We start from the raw sequence: 12,401 nt of genomic DNA, 5'->3' as shown, positions 1-12,401 counted from the left end.
GATCCAATCCCCGATATACTCAGCAATATAAAATGCGACACAGTCTACAATATAAAATACGATGCAGTCTACGATGTTGTTCGTCTCCTAAAAGATGTGCCGAACAAATCGTGATGGAATGACGAAGATAAATCCAGATATTATGGAGGAGTAGATGGATCTCTAGCTGCTTTGTATTATCTGGAGTATAGCCAATAATGCTTAATCTTCCTTTCTTATCCACAAGGAAAAAAAGCTAGGGAAAGGAAAAACCAAAAAAGATTAACTTTCACTTGTTGAAAACTATGTCAACTGTCTTTGAACACCTACAAATACGTAGCTGACTACGTTCCAAATGAATTTGGAGTTAACTAGTGCAGCTTGTCGACCAGGCTGCAACTGAGGTCCACTTCCACATTATCGTCCACCAGCACTGCTCCCATCAGAGGTCACCACCACCACCATTGTAGCCAGGAGAGTTTCCTTTCGGTGAAAATGTGACTAGGAGGTTGGACCTACTAGGTATTAAGCTTTAGCAAACATTTTAAATCAAGGCTTTAGTCACATTGGTACTACATTAAGCAAAATCTAGTGTGCCTTCGACGTCTGAGGCTCCGAGCAAACTAGATCTTAAACAATACTACAAGCACAAGGGATGCATGTGGAGAAAAGTACAGAGGATTGCCATCTGTTGGGTCCCATGCCCACTGTACAACATGTCATACGATAACTACAACACAAGTGGATTCACTGATGTATAATGAAAAACTATGACAGTCTATTCTTCTCCCTGTGAGTACAAAAAGATCCAACTTTCAGATGGGCACCACAAATACCCAAAAAAGCTGTTTCTGGTATCACAGAGAACCCAAAATTCTCAGATACATCAACACCCAGAAGCTCATAATCCATAACCCAACAAATATTCCACAACCAATGCAAGAACAACTACTGTCACTAATTCCAACAAGAAAGCGGCAGTCACCGATTGAAGGATCAAGGAATGTAATCATCCCAAGCCCATCAAAATCACAACTTCGTGCATCCTGCTTTTGTAGCTGATAGTAACTGTTGAATGCATATGAGATATTTCCCTTCTCTCCGATGGCATTGCAGGATCCTCCATAGAGGAGAGTGGTGCAATCAGCAACACTGCAAGCTAGCTTCATGTGATTTGCAACACCACCAAGATCTTGAGATGGGTTGGCAACACACCACCTTGACGGAAGATATTGAACATTTTCGGCATTCTTTAATCCGCCATGGCCCACTCCAAGGACCAAGGGGTACTTAGCCTGACCGTCAAAAGAAAAAATCCCCCAGTGTCGCTCAAAATTCCCTGGAAGTATGCTCTTTTGTTCTTCATCAAGAAGACTGAAGAGATAAACGTCCGCTGGAGGAACCCCAGGCCTCAGAGGAGTCCCTTTGTTACTCCAGACATGACTGATAAGGCCTTGGTTGAAAGCTCTTGCAGCACTAAGATTTGCACTTGGTGCTCCATCTGTCGGCCAGCCCACTTCACCAATTGCTATAGGGATTTGCCCAAAGCCGATTTTAGTAAGAGCCGCCACTAAGGTGTCAAAATTTCCATCAAAGGCATTGTAATACACGTTTGGGCCATCCACAACAGGGTGTGAAGATCCCCCAAAGAAGGCATAGTCTTGTGGGAAGTCCGAGCTCTGGTAAAGACTCAGGAAAGGGTAAATGTTAACCACGAAGGGAGATCCATTGGAATTGAGAAAAGAGACCAGCTGGGTCATTATCTGAGTCAGTTCAGGTCGAAATGCTCCTTGAGAAGGAAGTGAGGCAGACTGATAAGCATCAGCATTGCAAGGGACGACCAGCTTTACGTAACCTGCCAGGTTTGCTTTTGTTAATGATTGCTGAAGATTGAGCATTGCTGGAAGAACCAGGGACTGATATTGCCCCTGGTAGCTTGTAAGGAAGGGCTCGTTGCCGACAGCAATGTACCTGTGTTCGGTGCAATAGAAAAATAGTTTATGCAAGTCCAAAAGTGACTGAACATAAGCAAATATGTACAAAACAAACAATTATAACATTAGATTTTGTCAACCACCAGACAGTTCAATTATGATGGTAAAACAAAGAAGCAAGCCTTCTCAAAATATATCACCAATCCATTTGCACACGAATGATATGGCTCTCGGATTCCAGATCCTAGTTCATGTTACTGGTATTTTGTATACAAATAGGGCAATCACCTCTGAATTCATGCCTGAGCAGTGTCAATTCAAATCAAATGCAACAAAAGTTGAGGAGGCCTGGCAAGGAATTCTATAGAGACAAACTGGACATGATTCAGACATGATGACATAATTAGCTGTTTATGTACCATCCCTCTCAAGAAGCTATAAAATTTGGACCAAAATACAACTGATTAGACAATTAAATGATCAACCATTTATTAAGAATTTCCTCTGAAAAAGGCAAAGTGTGGTGCACCTGATAAAAATCACAATTGCGTAAGTGCCAAGACCAAATGTATACACGTACATTCAGAAGTTCTCATAAGTGAACCACCAATCCACCCTTTTGCTGTATACAGGACACTGTTAGCATTCCCAAGAGCTTGAAAAGTTCATGTCACATGTATGTGGTCAAATGTTACTACATTTGCTTTGGATGAGTTTAAAAAGTAATGCAAGTTAACACTTGATCCTATCTCTAACCACCATGTCTGTATCCATGCAATAATGCAAATAAACCTATGACTGTCAGTCTACATGCATAATCATCAAGGGAAACATCTACGAAATGATCTCAAATGTTGATGCCCAAAAGAAAAAAACAATGAAATAAAGAGAGAAGAAATGCGAAGAAGGTTTTCTTAGAGAAAGAAGACATGAAAAGATGTCTTTTCTTCTGGTGATCCCCACACAAATTCTGAATATTTAGAATTTTTAGGATTCTAAAAATCCCAACCAGGAAGGCTGATGAATAAAAAAGGTATGAAAAAGGGGGGAGTTTTTAAATTAGAAATATAAGTAAATTATTAAAAACAATGAAATAATAAAGGGAGGAGATGCCGATCTTGACAATCCTTGCATGTTCCTAAATTAAAAAAATAGAGAAAAAAAAAAAAAAGAATGGAGGGAATTGAAGGCTATTGCCAGGTTTAATGTTCCTAGGAATGTCTGAAAGTTCTTGCAAAGCCTGACCAGGTTCGAGGTAGTTTGAGTCTATTAAAGAAGATACTTGGTCACCCTCATTTCCGATGGTTCATCTGCTCTAACTTCCTTATTAAGGTTGTCTTAGAATATATTGAATATAAATTTGTCTACCGTTATGTAGAGGTTAAAGTTTGAGACCATGAACTATTTAACCTGAGCATCATCTAGATTATATTCATATTCTACTGTACCTCACGACTCATTAGCACTTTTGATTTAAACAATAAACTATACAGTTTATCAGACAGGGAACCATGAATTCGGTGAACATCCTCTTATGGCATTTCTATGAACGAATCTAGGATGAAATGGATGCAACAATCATGAGAAAAAGGCTACAAAATAGATTGACGTAGATATTAGAATATAAAATTTTATATGAGTAAACTAAGATGGATATAATACTAATGTGAAAGGATCAGTAGAGAATGCACCCACATTTATGGCAGGTCCATCTAATTCAGCACGCACATAGCATAGGTTTACAATAGCACACGAACGATATGATATGATATGATATGAGAGGAATTATGATGTTTATTACAATTTTTTTAATGATATGATTTTTCCAATATTGTAAAGCAATGACCCTAGCATCCTACAACAATTTATGCACAACCAAAATAACAGAAAAACCTAAGTGGATGCCTCACAATGTAGCATGCAAGCTCAATTTCTTTCAGCATTAGATTATATTAGCAATATAAAATAGATAAAATCAGAGAAAATTATTGGGTAAAATGTCTATCTTCAAAGGCTTTTTCACATTAGTATTAATGGTTTGGATTCTCAGTCTCGCATTGGAAATGGGGTTCCTTGGCATGTATATGAGAAAAAGCAACTTACGAAATGGGTTTCAGGCACCGTTTGGATGCATAATTCCCTAGCTTATGTGATATCCCACACATTAACACAAAGCCATAAGAATAAAAAGGTGTAGAGAAAGAAATCACAGGAGATTAGGAGAGGCCATCCATCTGCAATCCGAAGATTTAAGGATATAAAACTCAATTGAAAGGTTATTTTCGGTATCTCCAAAATCTTTGGATTGCAGGATCAGCAAATATCCATGACTCCACCTAGCTATTTCTCTTCTCGCCTCATGTTGTCAGCCCCCCAACCAATGTGTACATATCCCAGGATTCTGGGAGGCTAACATCTTCCTAGGCCCTCAGGGTTTCACAAACTATTCTGATAGTATATCAACATAAAGGCAACTCATGCAAAGGAATGAGAATTCAATAGCCCTTGTTTTGGCACGCACCAACCATTGTGGTTAGGAATCCTTCCAAACCTTATAGTTTTTTCCACTCACTCCTGTGTTCACACTCTTAATTGCATTTGGCATTTGCTAAAGTCCAAACCATGACAAAAATTCATGAAGATTCCACTGTGGATGGTCGCCAGAGCCTTTCAGAAATCCTAAAGTCAATAGTATGACTTATCCCAAAAGAGGACACTAGTGCTATTTCCTCCGCATTTTGAATTCCTCGATGCCCTAACTAGAATGCATCCATTATCCCAATACACGACATACCCAAAGAATTCAAAAAAAAAAAAAATCTTTCTTTTACAACACAGACACATATGAATCATCCTTCATATAAAGATTCACCAAAGAAATAAAAATAATTCTTCATTAATAAAAGAAATTAAAAAAATAATTCCTCAGTAATAGTGAAAGGGCGTTAAGAAGATTCAAGCAACAGTTATCAAGATTTAAGCCCGTAAACACGGAAAAATACCCAATGTTTACGCCGCCTTTAACCATATATCTCGACACATTCTGAGTGACCCAGAGATCGGAAGTGGCGGGCGAAGAGCCCAAAATCCCGAGCATGTCGTTGGGGATGCCCACCATCACTTGGATTCCGCTCCCCGCCAGCGCCCGGAGCACGGTGGGGTCGGCGTCGAAGAGCTTCACCTTGGAGATCTTGTTCTCCTTCATGAGATCCACAACAATGGAGGGCTGGAGCCGGTGGGACGACAGCGTACCCCAGTTCACGCCAATGGCCGCGTCCACCATCAAGGCCGATCTTTGGATTTGGAGGAACAACGACAGCACAAGAGCTGAAATCAAGTGCAATGCAGCCATTTCTCCTCCAAATATTGGATTTTTAGACAGATTTGACAAGGGATTAAAGGAGTCTGGGGGAAATCGAATCGGCTTCGGCCCTTTTGGTTGAGGAGGTGGGGTGAGAGAGATGGGAGAGTGGTGGTTAGCTGGTAGTGTAACTGATAAGAGGGAAAGTGGAGAGGGATCATACGTCTGCAACTCTAGGAAAGAACTTTTTGCAATTCCTTCAAGTCGATGACACATGTACATATTGGTTAATTGTTGGACAGCTGGCTCCGTTTGTAAGGATTATGAAGGTGATTTGTTGGAATTAGAATCGAATTCGAGGTGGACAACGTTTCAATGATTTAAAAGAGACTTTTTGAATGAGACAAGGACCACCTGCCCGGCCTAAATAAGTTTATGTTTAACTTTTGATTTGGCTTTGATTAAGTCGGTGGCGAATGGTAACTATTTAACAAGCATGGGTTTCTGATTTAATTAATAAGGTTGTTTGAAGAACTGCAGATGATTAATTGAATCTTATTTGATGTGAAGAAAGAAATAAAAGCTATGCATCAAATGGGAAGAACATGAAGCCACATATGCAACCAAGAAAATTTTCTTGTAAAACAATTGAGTTTTACATCCATTCTACTTGTCTAGAAGAACTTGTTTCCAAGACCACCAGCTTCCCTCAGCCATTGTAATTTCTTCTTTCCACTTCTAAATTGATTGTCATGTCTAATTTGTTAAGCCAATGCTAAGCTTATATGATATATTACAAATAATTTTGATCATATGGAAAATAAGATGATATAAAATATAAGATGATATAATTTTAGTTGGCATGTTTGTTTTCAGACGAGAATAAAATCTATTTTGTAAGGTAATAGAGCGTGAGTAGTGAAATGGTACCGTGTTCATAGCAACAACAAAAAAAAAAAAGATTGTGAAAAGAACCTTCTACCTAAAAAAGAGCTTATGAATGGGACGCTCCATATCCACGGTCCACAATCCCCCGATCTAATCTCCCTTATTTTGCCCTCACCGTATCACTTAATTGTACATTTTACAAACTGAGCACCATTTCTGTAAAAAATTTTTTTTATACACCGTAGACAGTGCAGAACCATGCACATCACTCTCGATGATTGATTTTTATACAGAATCGATAAAAAAAAAATATTTCGCACGTCGCATTTCGATCTCATACAAAAATCAATCACTTTAGACAATGCACGTGATTCTACACCACCCACGGTGCACAAAAAAATTTCTCTTCCTATAAGTAAATGAGCATGATAAAAGCCACTTAATATTACAAACTATGTTTTAGCTCGTTCCTGGCTTGGCATGAGTAGCATAGAGAGTAGGTTTGCATGACATTTGAAAATTTTCTGACTTATTTTTTGTAAGGACATATTGAATCCTATACTGACAATCCATTGGATAAATTTTAAATTAAAAAAAAAATTAAATAATATCTTTTGATTAGCTTTTTGAGATAATGATTGTATTTAGATGCTAACAAAAATGCTGATGGAAGTAGGTCGATCTTAAATATTTACATGACCAAAAAATATTAATAACACCTTTTGATCAGCCTTTACCCAAGTTAAACTGACCCATCCCACTTTGTGGAATGAGCTAATATGTAACCAACTTCGCATCAAGCATAGTTTACAAACATACGGAACAAACTTGAAGTTACAATAAGGTCAGACGAAGTAACAGCTCACAGGTCCTCATGAGAGAAGGGTTAGCAATCGGGAATGCTAGCTCGAGCTTCCCTTCTTTCACTGAATTAAGCTACATAAGGCATAGGCAGCAACATTCTGGTACCAACCGAAAGAAGGGAAGTAAAGGCAGAGGTAGCACAAACCATTCAGCTCACAGGAATACATTTTTCAGACTCCAAATATTTTCCTTTTCTCACCCCTGCTTAATCCTTATTAGAACTTCACTATTACAATGATTAAAAAGAAAAAGTTTAGAGAGAATCTTAATGTTGGAGGAGTTTTCTTCTTGTCCATTACCACAGGCTTTTCTTAGCAAAACACTGACCCAAAATATGGTGAGGAAAGTACCAAAAAGCTAACAAAGATTAGGGAACTAAGTCTTTGGAACAAGTTTGATGCATGAAGAATCAAAGTTGGAGAGGTCATCTGGAAAGACGATATTGCATGAAGAAAGAGAGGATACTTTCAGAAGTTGTTGAGAGAGTCGGGCCTAAGAGTAAGGATAGAAACAAGCACGCAGGCAATGAAAAGTCTGACACCTAAGAAAATTATATGAGGATCAGGCATGAATGAAGAGGTAACATTTTAGGAACATGGTTAACATAAGATAATTATTTATGCGACAAGTTAATTTAATCAATGAACCTTCAAAACGGGATATTAAAGCAAATAAAACCGCTAACGAAGAAAAGATTTGAAAGAAGACACAAACACATACACATGCACGCACAGAAAATGCACCATTTATAGCTTATGAGTTCAAAGCTATGGGAGGGGGTAACTGAATGAAGGCAAATAAAAACTTTTTTAAAAGAAAAAAGTTTAGGAAAAACACAATAAGGTACTTTGGGAGATAGAACATGTAGATTTAACTTATTTTTTGGTACATATAGGGAAATTTTCAAGCAAAAAACAGGTCCTCTTTTTTAGATGCAGAAAGCAGCGACAAAGTCTCAATGGCCCTAGTTATAAATAGATGATGTTGAGAACCACGCTCGTGTTATACATGCAGCAATTGTTCATATACTGGTGAGACCCCTCAGTGCCTTATGTAGACCAATTTAGCCTGAAGTACCTAAACCCAACACTTAAACAGAAACATTGGTACGCCACTTGGGCACAGCTACCTAGGGAGAAAATTTTTAGATATTTGAAGGACACATACCTAGACCTGACACAAACACAAATCCATGTAACATAGCTGGTGCATCTTGTGTGTTGTAGTGCTGCTTGATAAAACTAAGAAGAGAACAGGCATTGAATAAATAACAGAGGAAGTTCTACAGAATATAAGTAATTGGAAATCAAATGTAAGAGTGAAGGCAAGCTGAAGTTAAAAAAAAAAGTTCTCCCACATATTTCAAATTCCATTCAGATGGGTGGAGAGATAAGCAAGGATGCATCAAATAAGATAATACCAAGGTGGATGATGTGTAGATGCACATTGAATTACTATTGATTCATCTGTTAGGATTTGACGCCTCGAGATTCAGCCCACATTGAGCCCACAGCGAGGTTCGCGACGAAAAACGGAGTCCAACGAGACCAAGATCACCTGAATCGGAGCTCGGATGGAGGAGATACGAGCTTTTGAAGTCGACACGAGAATCGAGGCGGCGGAGGACCGCCGGGACCGGCAGCGGACGGCAGTGGCGCGGGCCGGCCCAGGCCAACGGCCTGCTGGCCCCCTTGCCCCGGTCCACCGTGGACCGGGTGGTCCACGGCGCGGCCTGTGGACCGCGTGGGCGTTTCCCACGCGTTTCTCGCGGTCCACGGCACTATTCCGTGGACCGGAGCGCGATCCAACGGCCCAGGTGGCTCCCGATCTTAATCCGACGGTCTGGGATGCTGATTTGGCTTGTTTAGGACTCTTAAACCTAAGTAGATTAGGTTTAAACTCTGTTTAAGCCTTTAAAAAGGCCTGCGACGAAACAGAGGAGTGGGTGGTTCGTTTTCTCGCCGCCGTACGAACCCGAGAAGAGAGAGAGGGGCAAGAGCGTTGTGAGAGGAGCAGGAGGCTCCTGGACAGCGATCGCCAGGCTCTTCAGGGGTTCGGGGGGTCTCCAAGAGAGAGAGCTTTTGTGAGAGGAACTTCAGATGAGAGAGAATTGGGTGTACAAGGGTTGAGGGTGAGATCTCCTCTTGTAAAATTTCTTTTTCATAGTGAAGTTTGCATGCCCCGTGGAGGCGAGCCCTTTTGTGGCTGATCCACGTATTTTGATTGTTTTTTTTTGTTTTGTTTCTTCTTTCTTCCTGCTGCATCGCGTGGTACTGAAAGGATCTTGGGAGGTGGTGTCCTGGCCAGACATCCACCCAACAAGTGGTATCAGAGCAAGGCGGTACAAGGACGCAGATTGCAGTGGTGGTGAGCAAGACTGAAGATGGAGAAAACAGGAACAATCAAGATGGAGATCAATAAGTTTGATGGTAAGAGCAATTTCTCCTTGTGGCAGGCAAGGGTGAAGGACGTGCTCATCCAACAGGGGTTGATCGATGCTCTCTTGTGCGATGAGAAGCCGACCACCATGGAGGTGCGGAATTGGAAACGGCTACAGATACAGACGGTGAGTACCATCCGCATGTACCTGACGGATGAGGTGGTGATCCATGTGCTGAGCGAGACTTCCCCGACGGTGCTGTGGTCGAAGCTCGAGGAGTTGTACATGGCGAAGTCTCTCACCAACACTCTTTTCCTCTGGAGGCAGTTTTACTAACTGCGGATGACTGAGGGACAGAGCGTGCAGGAGCATCTGAGCCACATCCAGAAGATCCTCACCGACCTTCTCAGCATTGGCGAGAATGTTGAGGAGAAGACCAGGGTGCTGGTTTTGCTGGCGTCGCTTCCCTCTTCGTACGAGTCCTTGGTGACTGCTCTTCTAGTAGGGAAGAGCACTATCAAGATGGACGAGATCACCGCGGCGATACTCCAGAACGAGGTTCTCAGAAGGGAGAATCCAGCTTCGAGCTCAGGTGTCGATAGCTCAGCTTTGGTGGCTTCTGGAGGTGCAGGAGGCGGTAGACGGAGCGACAGGAGATCGCAACGAGGACAGTCTAAGTCCAGGAGGGACTTGAGCAAAACCAGGTGTTACCGGTGTGAGGAGTTGGGGCATCTAGCCAGAGATTGCCCTCAACTGAAAAATCGGACGGTGGCTGCTGTAGCGACGGCCGGCAGCGATTCAGATGGAGATGTCCTGGAGATATCTGACGAGGTATCTACTTCTTCCCAGTAGTGGATATTAGATTCTGCATGCCCCTATCATGTGTGTTGCAGAGAGGAGCAGCTTGACTCCCTGGAGAATAGTGAGAGCACTGTATATTTGCCGGATGGATTGAGCTGTGCGATCAGAGGCATTGGGACGGTCAGCTGGAGGACACATAATGGTGCAGTGAGAAGATTGGGGGAGGTCCGATACATACCCGATTTCAGGCGAAATCTTATCTCACTTAGCAGACTGGATTCGAGAGGCTACAGGACGGTAGCTGGTGGAAAAATCCTGAGGGTGCTACGCGGCGATAGGATTATGCTGGAGGGGAAGAAGGGGAGCAGAGGACATTATTACCTGGCAGGGAGCCCAGTGCGAAGTGAAGCTTCGGGAGCCAGATGGAGCCCAGAGCGAGGTGGAGCTCCAGGAAGCAGATCGGGCATGAGACAAGAGACTCGGGAGGACGAGAGGCGACGTCGCAAGGTAAGATTCCTATTGCCGCAGGATGATGCCCCGAGCAGGTCTCAGGTCAGAAGGAGCACAGCATACGACGGAGATGGGATCGAGCAGCCTGGCTCGACTCCCATGTTTGCCCATCCATGATCAGCAGGCGATTGTCCCAGGGCATGAGGACGAGGAGATCCAGAAGCTCTCGAAGTTTGGAGGAGGTCGAATATCGAGTCGAGATGGAGATTGTTAGAATTTGACGCCTCGAGATTCAGCCCACATTGAGCCCACAGCGAGGTTCGCGACGAAAAACGGAGTCCAACGAGACCAAGATCACTTGAATCGGAGCTCGGATGAAGGAGATACGAGCTTTTGAAGTCGGCACGAGAATCGAGGCGGCGGAGGACTGACGGCGGGCGACAGCGGCACGGCCGCAGGCAGCGGCGCGCGGGACGCGCAACCCAGGCCCGCGGTCCAGGCGGGCGCGCGGCCCAGCGGGGCGCACGGCCCAGCCGGGCGCGCGGCCCAGGCGCGCGCAGGCCCGCGCGCAGGTGCGGCCCAGGCCAGCGGCCTGCTGGCCCCCTTGCCCCGGTCCACTGTGGACCGGGTGGTCCACGGCGCGGCCTGTGGACCGCGTGGGCATTTCCAACGCGTTTCTCACGATCCACGGCACTATTCCGTGGACCGGAGTGCGATCCAACGGCCCAGGTGGCTCCCGGTCTTGATCCGACGGTCTGGGATGCTGATTTGGCTTGTTTAGGACTCTTAAACCTAATTAGATTATGTTTAAACTCTGTTTAAGCCTTTAAAAAGGCCTGTGACGAAACAGAGGAGTGTGTGGTTCGTTTTCTCGCCGCCGTACGAACCCGAGAAGAGAGAGAGGGGCGAGAGCGCTGTGAGAGAAGGAGCAGGAGGCTCCTGGACAGCGGTCGCCAGGCTCTTCAGGGGTTCAGGGGAATCTCCAAGAGAGAGAGAGCTTTTGTGAGAGGAACTTCAGATGAGAGAGAATTGGATGTACAAGGGTTGAGGGTGAGGTCTCCTCTTGTAAATTTTTTTTTTCATAGTGAAGTTTGCATGTCCCGTGGAGGCGAGCCCTTTTGTGGCTGATCCACGTATTTTGATTGTTTTTCTTTTGTTTTGTTTCTTCTTTCTTCCTGCTGCATCGCGTGGTACTGAAAGGATCTTGGGAGGTGGTGTCCTGACCAGACATCCACCCAACATCATCAAATTCCATCAAGACACCAAAGAATTAATCATAGGTCAATTTTAGATCAAAATATTAAGAAGTGAAGAGAAAATGAGGAAACACGAGAAAAAATGGAAGAACAATTTGAGACAGGTTGGCCCAAACAACTTGTAACATAATAATGCAAATTTTTCAGATGTGCACACATCATTACTAATAGAAAAACAACCATCAACTCAAGAATATAATTAAATAATATTAAAGGATGTGTGTGATCATAATTCAGCATCGGTAGCATCCTTGTGTTGCTTAAACTAAAGCTCCTTAATCAAGGAAAATGAAGCACCCAAAGGAAAAATGTAGGCCCGCGTTACCTCACAACAATTACCAATTTTGCAGTAGTACTGATAACTACCTTCCTCGATGGCATGCAATGGTCACCATCAATTACTAATTTCCTGAATGACAATAAGACACAATGAAACATTTGCCCAAATGTTAAGTAACAATTATTTTCAACTATGCCAAATTAACAGCATCATGACTATAAACTTTTAGAGAGAATGGGCTTCCAAGTAAGTTACCTACTCTCAAGTT

General features: G+C 42.9%; 1 protein-coding gene across 1 annotated transcript; it reads right to left on the bottom strand.

The window, feature by feature from the left end:
* Window positions 1–701: 701 nt before the first annotated feature.
* Window positions 702–8,786, bottom strand: LOC140850949 (glucan endo-1,3-beta-glucosidase 5-like). The gene is made up of 2 exons (XM_073242599.1): window positions 4,916–8,786; window positions 702–1,950 (listed from the first exon to the last, which is right to left on the bottom strand). Exons 1-2 carry the CDS (start codon window positions 5,494–5,496, stop codon window positions 837–839), a joined length of 1,695 nt encoding a protein of 564 aa, XP_073098700.1. The 5' UTR covers window positions 5,497–8,786; the 3' UTR covers window positions 702–836.
* Window positions 8,787–12,401: the final 3,615 nt, after the last annotated feature.

This window comes from Elaeis guineensis, chromosome 8, assembly GCF_000442705.2.
Source record: "Elaeis guineensis isolate ETL-2024a chromosome 8, EG11, whole genome shotgun sequence".
NCBI classification, from domain to species: Eukaryota; Viridiplantae; Streptophyta; class Magnoliopsida; order Arecales; family Arecaceae; genus Elaeis; species Elaeis guineensis.
The sequence above is the reverse complement of the archived record's forward strand: the minus strand, read 5'-3'. Positions and strand labels throughout refer to the sequence as shown.

Excerpts from the sequence above, each read along its gene's own strand:
- LOC140850949 (XM_073242599.1), bottom strand. The coding sequence starts at position 5,496 with ATGTACATGTGTCATCGACTTGAAGGAATTGCAAAAAGTTCTTTCCTA. Across the intron at positions 1,951-4,915 it reads AAAGGCGGCGTAAACATTGG|GTACATTGCTGTCGGCAACG; the intron begins GTATTTTTCCGT and ends CACCGAACACAG.